We start from the raw sequence: 17,711 nt of genomic DNA, 5'->3' as shown, positions 1-17,711 counted from the left end.
AGCAATTCAAACACAGTGTCAGCATCAGTAAAGACAGCCTCCATTTCAGCTCTCCTCAATCTATCAACCTGTTTTGAAGATCTCAATTTCGTGATTAGGCTCTCAACAGTGCACTCAGTGTTCTATATGCTGCAGGAGAGTGAGAAGTCAGCGAGATTCAAATTTCTGTATGTTGAATGCATTCCTTCTCATAGAGCAGGGGAGGAAGGTCTTGGAGGAGTGTGTGGAGTCAAGGCCGGAGATTTTAGTGAGAGTTTTGGCGAAAGAAGGAGAACCCAAGTGCCAGGAGAGAGCTGGTCTTATAATCATGGTCTTGGTCCATTATAGAATGAAAGTAAGGTGGGTTTTGAGGGCCTTGGATGGTTTTGTGCAGGTTGTGGTCTAAATGGGTCTTTTTGGGAAGAGCGGTGTCTTAAGAAACAGGTGCCCAAGGATTACGAGGAATTTGAAGGACAATGCAAAAGGATTTTGTAGAAAGGGCAGTTTCACAAAGTGATTTTCTCTATTTTGATGAAAGGTGTAAATCTCTGAATTGGGTACTTGTGTTTAAATTATTATTATTTTTAAAGCTCATAGATGCATTAGCTGCTTGCTCAGCTCACGTAACTGCGGTGAAAATGCAACTGGCCTGGAGCAACTACAGGGTCTGGAGTATAGGTAAAAATGCACTTGGCACAGGCACAAGAATTTGCACATGTAGGGGCAATGATTTGGTGTGCCCCCTTGTGGATGGGACATGCTCCTATAATCTCCAAGGTTGGAAGATCCCAATCTTTAGACTTTTGAAACATCCCTCATCCACAGTCCAGCTTGTCAGATCAATGGTTTGAAGCATCACAGCAGGGCCTCCACGTGCATGGAATCCACAGTAAATTCTCCAATGACAATAGAACTTAACCGATGGAGGCTTGCAGACAGTCTTTCCAGATTAATAGATGACAATCATCCTTCCCATTTGTTATGACATATGCAAAAGATTTTTTTAAAAAAGGGAGATTAAGGTATTCTTAAGAAAGTAGAAAAGCTTCTTAAATTAGGGAAAATCAAGAATATGTTCACATGATAAACCTGCCAAAGAAGGCAATTATTTTATAGTACCTCTTTATAATGAAGCCAGTCGAAGGCAAATAACACAAGGTTTCTCAATGTAATCAGTGGTAATATTTGCTTAGGAGAATCTCAGAGTAATCCCCAAAGGTAAGAGTTCCGTTCGGTGGGATTAACTGAAAACACAAGAAACACTTTTAGAGAAAAATAATAATTTCTATTAAAGGAATGCAAGTGGCCATGAAAACTGGTTTACTGACCAGCTCTGTAGTTTTATACCAATTTGTTATTTCCTACTTTGCAATAAGTGGGAATTCCAGTATACCCAAAATCAAATGTTATAGTATTTAGAGAGTTATAGTTGCCAGCCTGTCAGAAAATGGCATTATGGTGTAGGGGTGCAACAGGGGCCAGTTGCATTGGGTTGAGTGTCAATCTGAGTCCGACCGGACCTCAAGAGGACCCAACCACCAACCTGACCAAACCCGAACCCAACCTGAATTCCTCTATACCTGACCCAAATGCATGTGATGATTACCAAACCGACCTGAATTTGCTCAACCCAAACCCAACCCAATTTCAAATCAGATTGGAATTTTCAAACCAGAACCCAACCAGGGGACCTTGACAACCCAGCCCAACCCGACCCAAACTCAGGTTGGGTCAATCATGTCCTGGTTGACCCAAACCAAAGTTGCAGCCCTATTGTGGTGAAGTCTTTGCATGTGCATATGCACTAGAATGTTAAAATATTAGTCCCAATAAACAATATGAGGAGTGTGTAGATACCAGAAACATACCTCCTGATGATGATGCACCTCCGTAGGAAAATGAAGATTCTCATCCCTAAGAAACAAGTATTGTTAGTTACAGGTATTTCAATAGAATCCTGTGCTAAAATGCTCACATCTTAGTTACCAAACACCAATCTCTGTGCAGGTGCACATATTCAAGATTCAGGCTGTTCCTGTTCATTTGCTGAACTATACCGTCAATGTGGTCATGCCAAAAACCACTCTGCAGAGATTGGTGCTCGCTATCAAATTTGACATTGATAGATAAATTTTTCTTAATTTATAATGTTGGAAGAAAGGTTGATCAAAATGATAGTTTGCATAGCTACAAAGCTCAAAATATTCTACATATGCAAAAAAAATTTAAAAAAATAATAATAAATAAAAATTAATTAATTAATTAATTTTTTTAAAAAAATAATTTTTAAAAAGGTGAGTCGCTGATACTACATCACTTATGTTGAAGGAACACATTTAAATCAATGTCAAACAGATGAAACGCTGTCCAATTATTTGGGGGGGAAAAAGGACACCACAAAGGCATCTATCACGTTCCCAAGATTCCATGATTAGGATTAAAAAGTCAGATGCAATTTGTAACTGAAATTTACCAAGTAGTATCAATAAAGGAGTGGAACAGAGAATATTGGAAAGAATATCTTACCTTTAAGGCAAACAAAAGAAACATAATAAAACTAAATGTTACCAAATTGGCTCTAATTAACCATTTTCCCCTTGTAATAAAACTAACTATTTTCTAGGTAACTGTTTCTTGACCGTCATTACATGGTGTTCGGCAACAACAACGGTGATGTAGGACTAATGCATGAACTCAAATAATGTGAGAGATCAATCCGAAAATTTAAATTAATTAATGAAAACTATAAATCTTGCTACCATCATTACAAATATCAACATTCAAAAAGGACATCATACATAGTTTAAGCCTAGGATGTCAAACATCATCCTAGAAGACCATCAAACATGAGAAACTAGGATCTAATGGATGTAGAAACATCCAAATAGCATAGGGTTAGGCATATTTTAAAGGGGAATGTCTAATACTACCTACGGTTTACTAGATTTGGGTGTGGGTGAAGCTAGGGTTAGGAAAGTTTGGGGAAAAAGATGAAATTAAGGTTAAAGTGGGGAATTAAATAAATGGATTAAAGGATTTAGGTATTAGGAGATGTGAATTAAGGTTTTGGATATAGGGAAGTTAGGGATTTTAGGTTAATTGCAGGATTTGAAGATCTAGGGTTTGAGAATTTGAGAAAATTAAGAGATTTGGGATTTTAGGGTTAGGGTTTTGGACATGGGAATATAGGGTTTCGAAGGAATAATTCAAAGAGGCAAGGGGGACTAGAGAGTGTCCGTATGGACCAGCATGTGGGGTCCGGTTGACTAGGGTTTGGTCTATAACTTTAGGGTTTTGAGGAAAAAGATGATGAAGAAGAAAGAAAGGTGTTAGAAGAGGTTTTGGATGAAGAACTAAGGAGATTTAAATAAACAAATAAATAAAACCTTGAACGAAGAAGAAAAACTCAAAGATGGATAACTGAAAGCCGAAGATAGGCATCACGCCGATCTTCATTCCAAACGCATGGAACAAGTCTTCACATTGCATGAAGAAGAAGAAACAAATGAACATTGTTTTAAATAAAATAAAATAAAAATAGAAAACAGAAAATCCACTATGGAGAGGTCAATCTCTCCGCCCCCCCCATTCTCTTTATATAGTCTAAAAAACTATCAAAATTACAAAATAGACCATGTTTAATGACTTTTGACCAAAGTAACTCTAGTCTAATGAAAAATCAAATAAAACCACTCATAAGGTGTCTAAAGCGTAAATTAATCATAAACTAAATCCTAAAACATAAATGTCCTATGATGACGAGAATGGTTCACAATCAATGACCCGATCATGTAATCCATGCGATCCAACGGCCCGATCGTCGTGTCCCTCAAATCCAACGGTCCAAATCACTCCCTAAAGCAACTCATGTGCATCTTCCTAGTGTGGGGTCTCTCAGATGCTCCCACATGCACATGGGGTCTTCAACATGAATACTTGCCTAGCTACGGAGAAATTGGAGGGCCCGCCTCCTCCTTTGATACGTACGGAAAAGTGTACGTGATGTGATGTCCTCATCAAACGGCAACTGAAACAGCTGGTGTAACAGCCTCTGCATGACCATTAAGCTACGGGCTGTAATGCATGTTATGTCCCTATAGTGGTAAAAAAATAATAATAATAATTTAAGAAAAAAATGTATTGGCCTCGTATCACTCGGTATCGGCCCACAACGAGCCTGTAAAAGCCATTATGACTGTTAAAAACCGTTACAGGCCCCATTTTTTTCAGATCGGGCATAGCCCTGTATTGTGCACTGGGTCCCGCCATTACATAACTGTTACTGTTACGTAACGACCATTACGTAACTTGTTTTTAATACTTTTCTCAACTACCAATTACAAAAGTAGGATTTAAAAGGTATCATGTATTTCGTTGAGCAATTACTGATTTGCATTTCCCTATTGTATTTGTTTTTCTGTTTTCATGATAATGTATTGGTTGATGGATCGTATTTTTTTAGCTGCCCAACCGAACACAAGCATAAAGAACTGTGACTAGGGCTACAATAATAACCTATCCTAGCAAAGATAATAATTCTACATCAAGAATATTTTCAATCAGTAAACACCTATACTGGACTTACCAGTCAGGTTGCATGAACAGAACGAAAGTTGAACGTTCCACACCTAAAGCCTTTTCTCCTTTAGGCGCCTACCAAGAAACCAAGAAAATGTCAAGTAGATTCCTGTATAATATTCCAAAAGATGAGATAAAAATAAGAGGGAAGAGAGAGAGAGAGAGAGAGAGAGAGAGAGAGAGAGAGAGAGAGAGAGAGAGAGAGAGAGAGAGAGAAGTAGGAAGCATAGTCATTCATCTTGCAACCAGTTAGGTTCTTGTTATGGGATAAATGAATAGAAAATAGTAACCTAGAAATCATATTTGGGGAGACATACCCCATAATCATTGTCCCAATTCAGGAGAGTGGTTGTTATTGGTACATTTTGGGACGTAACTGAAATCCATTTCAGTTAGGGTCGAAATGAGTTTCATTTTTGTTGGAACAAATTTTTGTATGGATGGAAAAAGTTTCAACAGAAGTTCAAGTTTTAATTTAAAATAGAAGCATTAAATATAAACGCATTCCTAAAGTACCCTTGATTACGCACGCGTGCGTGTCTCTCTCTCTCTCTCTCTCTCTCTCTCTCTCTATATATATATATATATAGAGAGAGAGAGAGAGAGAGAGAGAGATCTCAAGTCCACCCAGCGAATAGCTTCCAACCATTCATATGTGTGCAACATCCAACCCATCCAAAAGGTTTGCCTTATCTTGAGGATCACCTTGTGCTAAATCAGCCATAACTACGCATCCAGTGGACCACACTTTAATTTTTCTATTTATCAATGGCCAAAAAATGTTTTCGATGGTGTGGCCCACCTAGTGAGAAAATGATCCTCATGGTAGGGCCAACCTATTGGGAGAGGTAGATGTTACATGCAATTGATAGGTCGGAAGTTATCCGCTGGGTGGACCATACCTTGTGGTTCAACCAATTGGACTTGAGACCTTCTTGAAGTAATACACACACACATATATAAAATACAAATTATTAGAAAATCCTTATTTTTTCAATTAAGCAAAATATTCATCAAATAAACAAAATATTATTAGCTATTTATAGTGCAAAATTGTTAGTGTTGTTTTTAAGAGTGCAGTGTTTTAAATAGCGGTAGCATGATGTGTATTGCTCGGCCCTCTATGGCATGTAGCATAAGCTACAAGATACTTCTATTTTTAAATTTAAAAATAGGACAAATATAATAAATAGTGGAAAAAAGGGGAAAAAAATAAAAAAATGCCTAAAAGATGATTCATTTTATCAATTATAAGCATGTTCAAACAAGTTATTTGTTATCATTTATCAAAAGCCAATCCACATATATAAACCAAATCAAATAATTATCACATCAACAACTTTCTAAGCAAACCACTTTAATTAATAATGTCTAATTGAAACCACAAGTTACAATTATGAAAAGAAATAAACATTCCATAGGCTAAAAGTATCAAGTACAATACAAGTGTCACATTCCTCAACATTAGATACAAAGAAAACATGAAAATAATAATAAAACAATAAAATAGTAAAAAAAAAAAAAAACATTGTAGCGTACGCTACGCGCTCTACGTAGTCGTAGCATATGCTACGATCCCTGTAGCGTACGCTATAGGCGCTATTTGAATATGATGTCTCGGATGGGCTATGGGGCTCGATGGAGTAAGTGGATCCAAGCATGTGCTCGATTGGCTAAATTCTCCATTTTAATTAACGGTTCCCCATTTGGCTTCTTCCAAGCTTCGAGGGGTCTCTGTCAGGGGGATCACTTTTCCCCCTTCCTGTAAATGGTTGTTTCAGAGGTGCAGAGCAGAATGTTGATTAGGGATGAGGACGTGGATCTTTTTGAATGGTTCAAGGTAGAGAATGCCACTTTCAGGATTTCCCGTCTCCAATTTGCAGATGACATGATTATCTTCTGTGGAGCTATTAAGTCTATGGTGGACAACTTGTGTAAAATCATGAGGTGCTTTGAATTTGTCTTGGGGCTGAAACCCAACATCTCCAAAAGTGAAATTCTCGAGATAGATTTGTCTAATGCAGAAGTTTCAAGGATGGTTGAAGTTTTCGGCTACAAAGCTGGCTCACTCCCCTCCAGGTATCTCGGCCACCCTCTGTGTTGGCAAGCCGTCGAAACACCTGTGCGATGACGTCATTGAGAGAAAGGAGATGAAGCTCTTGTCATGGAAAAGCAAGAATCTGTTCTTAGGTGGTAGAATTACACTCATCAAAACCACGAATCTGCCCTTATATTTCATGTCCTTATTCAAGTGTCTGTCCTCGGTCTTAGCTAGAATTGAAAGGTTGAGAAGGGATTTCCTCTAGCAAGGTGTCATGGTAGTTCCATTTGTGGGAATGGAAGGAAGTGTGCAAGCCATATGAGGAAGGTGGCATAGGTATTAGGCAGCTAGAAGATGTGAAGTCTGCTTTATTGGGCAAGTGGGTTTGGAGATTTGAGATTAAAGAGGATAGCGTTTGGAGAGCCATCATCACAGGTAAATACAACATTGGATTGGTGGACCAAAGCTTCCTCCCTCCACATAGCTTCTTACATTTAAAAGGTTATTGGCTAGCTGGCTGCAAAGTTTTCGAGGGAATCGGTTTCTCAATCAGTGACGGGGTGCGAGTTAGGTTCTAGGACGAGATTTGGATCGGGGAATCATCGCTTATATCAGAGTTCCCCAACCTCGTTGCCTTTCTATTCATCTGGATTTGTCAATCACCCAGTGTTTCTCTAAGATAGGTGACGGTGGTCCTTGGGTACCTCTTGTAGGCGTAATCTCAATGATGTTAAGGTGGTTGAGTTGTTGAGCCTCTTATCTTGCCTCCAAGGTATTCACCCATCCCCGAGTATGATGGACTCACTACTCTGGCTGAGAGATAGATATGAATTTTTTTTTGTCAAATTGTTGTTCAGTATGATGATCTCCCGAGGGTCATCTGGTTTGAGTTGCTCCTATTCAGGACTAATATGGTCCAACAGAGATCCGCCCAAGATAGGCCTTCGTTTGGCTCGTCGCTAGAAAAAGGTGCTTACCATTGACAACTTGTGAAAAGGGGGCATGGTTCTCCCTAATGAGTGACTTCTATGCATGAATGATGTTGTGTCGATAGATCATCTCTTCATTCACTGCTCCTTTACTTGGGATGTTTGGAGCGGCATCCTGGAGGCATTCAAAATTCGGTGCATGATGCCGAGGTCTATGGAAGGTTTGTTCCACGCTCAGCATTAAGGCGGTCCCGAAAGAAAGGAAAGCCAAAAGGGAGGCTGACATTGCTTGTTCGTTTATGGTCTTTTGGGGGAGAGAGGAACAACTGTTGTTTTAGGAAAGTGGGTATGCCTATCTCGCCTATCTGTGTAGGGCCTTAACGTATCTCAAGAAGTGGGCTCCCTGCTCCTGGATTTTTTTTTATTTTTTATTTGGTTTGTTACAGTTTGCTGCTTGTATTCTTCAACCTTTGGCTCTTTTCTTCATAAAATCTTATTAGTTCTCAAAAACAAAAAAGAAAAAAAGAAAAAAAGGTTGTTTTTCCTCTCATTACCTTTTTATTTAATAGAGCTACAACCACTACTTACTCAGTGGTCAAAAGTTACTTAAATTGGTACCAATTTAGGGTTATTTTGAAAGGAAAGTCAGCATTAATTTTGCCATTTTTATATTTTCAAATACAGTTCATGTACACATGACAATGGTGCATACATGCACAAGATCTAACTCATTCATCTATTGGGTGAAAAGGTGGCATCTATGCCAATGTGGCATGTGCATGCGAGAGGAATGCCAAGTGTACTTTGAGGCACATGCTCTGGCATGGAACATCACTGCACATGTCTGAGATTCCAACCATTCATCATAGTTGTGCATAGTGACACAAATTTGGACCCACTTTTTGCATGGCACTGATTTAGTCCAGAAATGCATGTAGAATTGGACCATAAGTCATTTTTCCATAATCTTTTTCTCATACAATTATGGCCAACATGATGAGTGGACTAGTCAAACTTTCGGTCCGCGGCAATCTCACGTCCACAGTTAGTTCCAGATGAATGTCCTGAATCCTGCAATGTGTACCAAGTTGGCATGAGCAACACAAAATCCTCCAACAATCTCACACATGTGACTCCACTTAGCATCCACGTGGCGGACCCACCTTTTCCGTAATCTTCAGTCAAAGAGGCAAATTTATCTTCTGCCCTCCAACAATAACATTGTAACTATGCTGGAGCACTGCATGAAATTTATGGGACACGGCTCTTTCTCGTTGAGCATGAAATCCTTAGTAGTTTTTGGCAAAGAAATCTCCAAGGCCCTGTTTGGTTGTCACTTAAAAATGATTTCATCTCATTTTAGTAAACAATCGCATGGGATCATAATTTTTATAAATGGGCACCCTACAATGGTACCAAGCAGATGCAGGGGCCCATCATGTTTTCATGGGATCTAACTTGTCCATAATAAGATGTGTCACCTCCGAAAACCCCCCATGGCCCAAAAATCAGCCATATCCAAAACTCAGATAGGCCACAGAAAGAACATATTGAGGCAGAATGTCCACCATTGATTAGCATGGAGAGCCCACCGTATTGATTAGGTATAATTAGTGTTCGAAATATCGGTATCGCGTTATGTATCGCATTCTTGGGATACAAATACGTATCGGTTATCGCATGGGATATATTAGTTGTATCGTGTAATGTATCGCTGTTGTTGGAAACATGGGGAAACATTGGGAAATTGGTTGAATTTTTCAATGAAACTTCAGTGATTGTTAAAAAATACATCAATACACACTTATAAATCAAAACATTACAAAAAAATAAGTACACATAATAGGTTTACTTTGTACGGGGTCCTAATCTTTGCGTTGTCTAGCTGAATCAATGCAAGTATATTCAATGTCTATTCATATAATTTATGAATGTGTTTCAACAAGAAATGAATGCATTTTGATAGGGGAAATCTCATTTAATAATTAACAAAGAAAATAGAAGAACATTCATCATCATAGATTTCATTAATTTTCAGTTCAATTACATTCTCATGTTTCCCTTAATTCTGAAACAAAGTACAATGAATCTGTGCAATGAAAGAAATGATAATCAATATAATAGTGATTTCGGCAGCATTTCGGCGTATTTGATGTCCGTCAGAGTGACAGAGGGGTTGTGTAGGTCCAAGATCCTTTGCTTCAAGTTGACACTTGAGAGATATATGCATCGAAAATCGAACTGCGAAGGGAACCCCCAAAACTGCAAAGCACAGGGCTATGGAGGCCTTTTATTGCGCGATCGCGCAATAGAGCCATCAAATCCACGAAACACTATTCATCGCGAAACATTATTCACGCACCCAATACCTGCTCCGCTTTGGAACTTCTGATGATGCATATGAGAGGGGGAGGGGGTATTTATAGGCTTTCACATGTGTGAGGCATTGATTTACGTGCCATGGGCCCCATTTCGCGCAACACTATTCACGCGCAGCACTATTCACGCACAATAGATTTTCCAGAGGGATGATAGAGAGACGACCGCGCAAATGGGAGAATGCCACGCAATGGGAGATAGAGAGAGGGCCGCAAAATGGGCAGGGCTGCCTATCTTGGATCCTTGATGCACAACAAGCCAAACTCATATCGACTTGTGCATCTTTTGTGCCCCAATAGATGCCTCATCTATCCTTCTTTGATTGATTTATGAAATCAAAAGGAGGATCGATCTTCCTTCTACACAAAAAATCATTTCATGTCGGAGAAGAATTCTTCATGAAAATAGAGTTAGTCGCATAACGGAGAAGGATCGCTCGAACGGAGAACTGAAAAGTCGAGTTCGAAAGAATCAAGCTCAAAGGAATCGTGTTCGAATGGATTACTGTCAAATGAATCACGGTCAAAGGAATCGAGCTCAAATGAATTGTGTTTGAAGGATGACTGGATGATCGCGCTCAAAAGAAAGACTAAATGATCACACTCGAACGAAAGACTGAATGATCATGCTCGATGAAAGACCGAATGCCCCTGGTCAGAAGTACCGAGTGAATGCTTCAATAGGGAGGATAATGGCGGCAATGAAAGCACTCTGTCTTCATAGCAATTAATCGGATAGAACACCTTTCTATTAAGAGGGCCGCAACTGCATCCTCCGCAGTTTTCACTCCCTTATTCGCATTATTCTCCTTTGATCGAAACTTGTTGCTGTAACAGCTGTGGCGACTTCATCTTTGAGTAACTTGATCAGAGAACTGTCCTTCAATGCTGCTCCTACTGCAATAACCTCTTCGATCAGCTCCAACAACTCTTTCTTTGAACTCCGTGGCTAGGGAATTGTTCTTTGTTGTTGTTCCTGCTGCAACAATCTTTGAGAATGTCTCCTTTATTCTTGGCCTGTATAATCCAGGATTTCTGGTGATAATCTTTCCATCTAAATTAATTGAAATTAATATCTCAAGATATCACAACTTTCCAATTTAGTCTCATAAAGTATTGATAATTCCAAAAATAGATTCAGAATAATTATGGATAATTCTGAAATAATCATAACATATTTACGTCTTTGAAATAATTAGAATGCATAACGATTTGAATTACATGTTCCGTTTATTTGCGATATATAATATGACAATGATTTGGCCATTTCATTTTTCGTGCTAGTCAACGTACTTTGCATTGCATTTGTTACATTCTTTTTAGAATTTAGTCTGTGAGATTAGTCATATCAATAAGATTAATATGTCAACTTCGGTCCACAGTTTAAGCTCTTAAGGTGTTGGAGCGAATATTACTTTGACTAGACATACTTTGACTGGACCTGACTTTAACTGGACTTGACCTTTACTAGACTTGACTTTGACTGGGCTCAATAATCAATTATAGTTTACCGCTGATTTCAGACTGGGCTCAAGGAGCAATTATAGTTTACCGCTGATTTCAGGCAGGGCTCAAGGATCAATTATAGTTTAAGCTCTTTAAGTTGTTGGAGCATTATATATAGGTCTCATGCGTGGTTGAACTGCTCGGGCGCTCACTGCTGCCGTATCTAAATGAATCACCATTGCTGATAATATAGGGCTTATGCATGGTTGGCCTTCTTAGGTGCTCACTGCTGTCGTATATAAATGAATTGCCATTGTTGATAATATAGGGCTTATGCGTGGTTAGCCTTCTTGGGCACTCACTGCTGCTATATAATAATCAACGCTGTGTAGTCAGCAATAGTCAGTGATGATCGATAGTCGGTAATATCGTTAACGCGAATACAATTTTCATTATGTTGATAATAAGCGATGACGTCTGATAGTGCTCGACGATAATAATAGCTCATTGATAAATGATAACATCATTTTGTCGAGGTGATAATATCAGCTTGACAGCAATCATGGCAATATCAATGATAATCTGTAATAATATTTCGCAATAGACGATGTCTTAGTGATCATCGATGTTTTGTAATAAATCTTCAGGCGATAGTATGCTTATTGCGGCTATTGTATGACTGTTGCCTAATCTGCCCCCTTTTGATTGGATGAGATTTTCTCTGAGAATCTTTACAATCAAAACTTCTTTACCTTTCAAGAATAATAATTTTGATAGGATGAATATCCACAAGCATTCCGATGCCTTATTCATTCTGATCTCTGGCTTGATAAGTTTTGTTGATATAATCTCTAGTGATAATATATTGATTATCTCGTTTAGGATTTAAACTTGGCCCTGGTCTAGTGACCTTTAAGAAATCCCAGTATATCATCTTTCGTGAAGAATATATGTTCAATCTCTTCGTGTCTTAATTGGCATTATAAGCCTGATAATTGCCGATAATCTGGATATAATTGTCACTTCATAAATCTTGCAGATAAATGGCCAAGGCTAATAAATAGTTTTGTCATGGCTTCCTTTTTTTAGAATATATATATATAATTTTGGAGCCACTTTTGTCGGCCATAGCAATAATCCAATCATAATAATAATCCAGGGCTTCAACGTTAATATATAATAATTTAGCCGTGGTAATGATTCTTGCCCAAATGTTGACCTACAAAAATTGATATCAACAATTATCATCTCGGGAAATCAACAATTACTTTGGATTGATAATTTCGTCTCGTTACTTGAAAAGTACATGAACAGATTTTTAGAAATTGTCTTTCTTTGACTCTTCCATTTACTAATCATTCTTCGTCTTTGCTTCGCTGAGGGATGAAAACCCATGAAGATATATGACTGAAGATTACTCTGTATCAAGATTATTTGTTTATTATGATGTTACATAGCTCTTCTTCTTTTCTTCTTGCCATAAGCATGATGAACCATACCGACACTAAAATCTTGTTCCCTTTCTCAAAAGATTATCAATGTTTTGGACTCGCCATTCTTCTCTTTCTGCCATGTTCTTCCATCACAATTTCTCCCTTATTGATCATCTTTTGTAGCTTTTTCTTGAGGGAATTACAACTTTCTGTATGATGTCCAAATATACGGTGATAATGACAATAATCATTTCCTCGTCTTTTTAACTTCTCCAAGATGTTTTAGCTGAGGTAATTCGATACTCTTCATAGCTAACAACTGATTCATCATAGGAAGCACGTCTTTTCTCGCGAATGTATACTTCAAATGGTCTTTATATTATCTAAACCTTTTATATGTCATCATAACTGCATGACTATTTCAATCTTCTTCATCATCATTTCTTTCGTCATCCTGATAATCTTCTTTCTTTTCTTCTTTGCTAGTGATGTTGGCTGATGTTTCATAAAGATTATGATATAATGACTTTATGTAAAAAGCAACCACCTTTTCAACCGTCTTTTTAAGAGCGCAAGCCTTTGTAGCAAGATCACAAAAGGTCTGTATATCTGCACTAATCAGGTTGCATGCCACTTCTAGTCTTATGCGTCCTAAACATAGCTTAACCTGTTTTGATTCTCCCGTAAGATATTAACATGATGCCCCGAAGTCCTTCCATTAACTGATGAATTCTTCGACTGGTTCATTTTCCCCTTGGCGAATAGAGGCCAATTCAGTCAAACTGACTTCTCTGTCGGAAGAGAAAAAGTTCAACATAAAAGTATCTTGCACCTGTTCCTAAGTATGAATAGACCTTGGATCCAAAGCTAAATATCATCTAAAGGCTTTTCCTGTCAGAGATGACCTGAATAATCGCAAACAATATTGAGGAATTCTAGAGAAATTTGTCATCATTGTTATGAAGTGCATCATATGTTCTCCTGGTGACTCGTCCCCATTAAATTTATGAAAGTCTGGATGTTTGAAATTAACGAGAAATGACATTTCTTCCATTCCAGGGGGATACGATGTCTGGTATCGGAACCTTTTATTCTGATTTCGTTCCTTCTCTAGATGAATGGTTTCGGTGACCATCCGTCGAATTTCTCCCTGCATCACGATTTGAACAATATTAGGTGTCGGTCCTTGAAATCTAACCACTTGTGGTTGTGGCCTTTCTACTTGTGGTTTAATGTTGTTCACGGCAGTCGCTGTCGGAAGATTATAGACTTCTTCAGCCACATGCTCATCTAACGAAAGCCGATTAGGCCGATTAATATCTGTCGACAAGTTTTCTGTTTATTTATACTTCGATTATCTTGATATTGAAGTAGGAAGCGAGCGCTACATTGTTGATGCCGTTGAGGAAGAAGAACTGTTGTTTGATTCGAAACTAGTGTACTTCCGCTTCGAAGGACTAATTGACTCGAATCGCAATATCCGTGGTGCATAAGTTCATGTTAAATTCTTTGAGGGGGGTGTTGTAAGCGAACATTCGCTTGTCACAACGGCTTTCCCTTTATTCTTCTGAATTCGTAATGATTCTGTGGTTCTATAGTTGTAGTTGGCGGTACTGGAAGATATTCGGGAGTGACGGGCTTTTCAATCCTCCTTGAATGAAATGATTTCGTGACTGAGGCAAAACTGCATCTTGTGACATTTCGCATAATCAACCCTCTAACTGTACTTGGCAGGACAATACTTCTTATGGGAGAAGATCAAACCCTTTGTCTTTTAGATGTCACCACTATCCATCCTCCATTGTCCTGTTGTGCTATCGGTGAAGCGGAAACCATTCTGGACATCACCTAACATTGCCAATCCTTGATCGTAACTGATTTAACCTTCTCCGGACGGAATACTTGCTGTTTGAAACAGAGCATTTGTTACTTTAATGAAATAAAATTGTACTTTGTTTTAGAGATGAAGGGGAGGATGTTCCCGTTGAGAGTCGCCACTACAGCGCCGATTGATATAACCGTTCTTCAAACAATTTCTAAGTTAATATTGAATGAGTCGTTCTCCCCAGCAGAGTCGCCATTTTGTTTCGACATGAAACGAATGCGGTTTGATAGGGGAAATCTCATTCAATAATTAACAAAGAAAATAGAAAAACATTCATCATCATAGATTTCATTAATTCTGAGTTTCAATTATATCCTCGTGTTTCCCTTGATTTTAAAATAAAGTACAATGAATTTATGCAATGAAAGAAATGATAATCAATTCAATAGCGATTTCGACAGCATTTCGACCTATTTGATGTCCGTCAGAGTGACAGAGGAGTTGTGTGGGAATAAGATCCTTTGCTTCGGGTTGACACTAGAGAGGTATATGCATCAAAAATCGAACTGCGAAGAGAACCCTCAAAACTTTAAAGCACAGGGTTGTGGAGGCCTTTTATTGCGCAACCACGCAACAAACCCATCAAATTCGCGCAACACTTCACCGCACAACACTATTCACATGCCCCATACCTGCTCCTCTCTCTGGAACTTCTGATGATGCAAATGAGAGGGGGAGGGGGTATTTATAGGCTTTCACATGTGGGAGGCATCGATTACGTTCCACGGGCCCCATTCCGAGCAACTATTCACTCGCAACACTATTCACCGCGCAACACTATTCACATGCAAAACTATTCGCCCGCAACACTATTCATGCGCAATAGATTTTCCAGAGAGAGGGATATGATAGAGAGAGGGCTGCGCAAATGGGAGAATGTTGCATAATGGGAGATCCTGGGAGATAGAGAGAGGACCGCGAAATGAGCAGGGCTGCCTATTTTGGATCCTTGATGCACAACAACCCAAACTCCTATCGACTCGTTTTGTGCCCCAATAGAATATAAGAAGACGTGGAATCACAAGCAATACATTTAAAAGCAAAAGAAGAATCACTAGATTAGGTTACATATATGTTTGATTTGATGTTTGGACACAAAGATCGCAAATGATTTGCGAGAAACTGGAAAATTTTCAAATTTTTTTTCAATTTTCTGCAACTTGACCCATCTCCTCCAAATCTCGAAATCGAATCTCCCAATTCATGATTTTTCATGCAAAACATGAAAAAATCATGGATTTGTAACAATTTGACACTAATTTAACATGATTTACATAAAATAAAAGGATTGAAATTCGAAAATGCTAACCAGATCGAACATGTGGGATGTATCGCACTACTAGTGCGTTTTGTATCGCACTGGTGGGATGCAAGATATATTGGCTGATATCGTCGATATTTAAAATAATGGGTATAATGAATGCCATTTAGACCCTTTGTCCAGTCCAGATGAAGGCCAGGCCAACATTCAGGCTGTTCTGCAGCTTAGGTAGGCCCCTGTGAAATTCAAGCACGGGTGTTCCCTCCCATCTCATTCCATTTGCTGCGGCCACCTTAGTTTTTGATCGGGCTGAGTTTTGGGTCATACAGGTTTTCTAAGGTGACAAATCTAATAGATGGGTTGGATGGTGTGAATACATCATGTCGGCCCCACATCTACTCCAGTACCATCGTAAGCTTACAGTGGTACTAAGGTAGGCCCCTGTGAAATTCAAGCATGGGTGTTCCCTCCCAACTCATTCCATTTGCTATGGCCACCTTAGTTTTTTATCGGGCTGAGTTTTGGGTCCTAAAGGTTTTCTAAGGCAACAAATCTAATAGATGGGTTGGATGGTGTGAATACATCACATGGGTTTGACATCTACCCGGCACCATCGTAAGCTTACAATGGTACTAGAACCACAGGAGCACGCCCTATATAAATTATGGGTCATCAAGATTATTTTCAATCCTTATCAACGTCTCTAATACATAATGTTAACCAAAATGGGCAGGGCAGTCTTTCAATTATGCTATCTTTAGATATCGGTAGTCGATCATTAAAAGATATTTTATCCAAAGTATACAGCACCGGGGATGAACATAAGGAAAATCTATCTGTTTTCATGATTATACACTACAAAGGATGCTTCTGATAAGATGCACAATAGAAGTACACAAGTATAGTACGTAAATTACCTGAACACAATGTGGTGTTGCACAAAGACGACCTCTTGATAGTATTTCTGAAGTTTCGCCAATTTGGTATGCAATTTCATCTTCTCCAAAGATAACCTAATGCAATAAGAAGACAATCAAGTTCATGTGTAATTCTGCTCTATTTATAGTATAATAATTACAAATTTCTGAGGCCACATCAATTCAAATAGTTATTTTTGAATACCACTTACGGTCTAATAATTCAGATCATCCATCTCTCCCATGCCCCAAAAGGATGTTAAAGTTGGATATGAAGCTCATGCAACCTATAAATGATAGGAGTGATATATTGTCGAGAATGTTACATCTAGCACATTTAGTCAAATCTAAAATTTTCTACAATTTAGCTTGAAAATGGGAATTTAAGTTAATCCATCAATATTAGCAAGTCCCAATAAACACATTCTGAATTCCCACACAGTAATTAAAAAATTAATTAATTTTTTTTTTTTAAAAAAAAGACACTAGGAGATGAACTAAAGCAGTCAAGACCCTAGCCCTTCAGCATCCTGTATGAGGAATGCCTCAAAAATCTGAAGGGCACACAGTGGTTAGGGGATGCCTCAAAAAGTCTTAAAGATTGAAAGATCCTAACCCTTCATTCACCTGGCTACAAACAGATGGTAAGAAAAAGAAACAACAGTGGTTTGAAAAAGGCGAAAGAATGGATCATCCGATCTGGAAGGTTTTGGGGACATACCTCATCCACAGTGGGAGACATTTGACCAATGGTCTGGATCACCTAATCAGGCCCCCACATGCATGGAATGCCATGATCAGCAAACTGTTAGTGTCTGCTATCTTTTGGCATGATTAAATTCGTTCTGCTCTATCTGAAAGTTT

At 38.6% G+C, this 17,711-nt stretch overlaps 1 protein-coding gene across 5 annotated transcripts in view; it reads right to left on the bottom strand.

Moving 5' to 3' along the window:
- Window positions 1–1,004: 1,004 nt before the first annotated feature.
- The window catches only part of LOC131254917 (uncharacterized), a 56,129-nt gene continuing 39,422 nt past the window's right edge, over window positions 1,005–17,711 (bottom strand). Inside the window, exons 12-15 of one of the 5 annotated variants that reach the window (XM_058255622.1) lie at window positions 16,848–16,943; window positions 4,565–4,632; window positions 1,848–1,893; window positions 1,005–1,223 (exon numbers count right to left, since the gene is read on the bottom strand). In XM_058255622.1, coding sequence (XP_058111605.1) covers window positions 1,152–1,223; window positions 1,848–1,893; window positions 4,565–4,632; window positions 16,848–16,943 — 282 coding nt within the window. In that variant the 3' untranslated portion in view covers window positions 1,005–1,151. Of the gene's footprint in view, window positions 1,224–1,847; window positions 1,894–3,737; window positions 4,031–4,564; window positions 4,633–16,847; window positions 16,944–17,711 lie in introns of those variants that run through there. The other 4 variants (XM_058255628.1, XM_058255638.1, XM_058255633.1 and 1 more) reach the window with 4 other exon arrangements.

The sequence above is a fragment of the Magnolia sinica genome, chromosome 1 (genome assembly GCF_029962835.1).
Source record: "Magnolia sinica isolate HGM2019 chromosome 1, MsV1, whole genome shotgun sequence".
NCBI classification, from domain to species: domain Eukaryota; kingdom Viridiplantae; phylum Streptophyta; class Magnoliopsida; order Magnoliales; family Magnoliaceae; genus Magnolia; species Magnolia sinica.
This window is presented reverse-complemented; position numbering and strand designations above follow the sequence as displayed.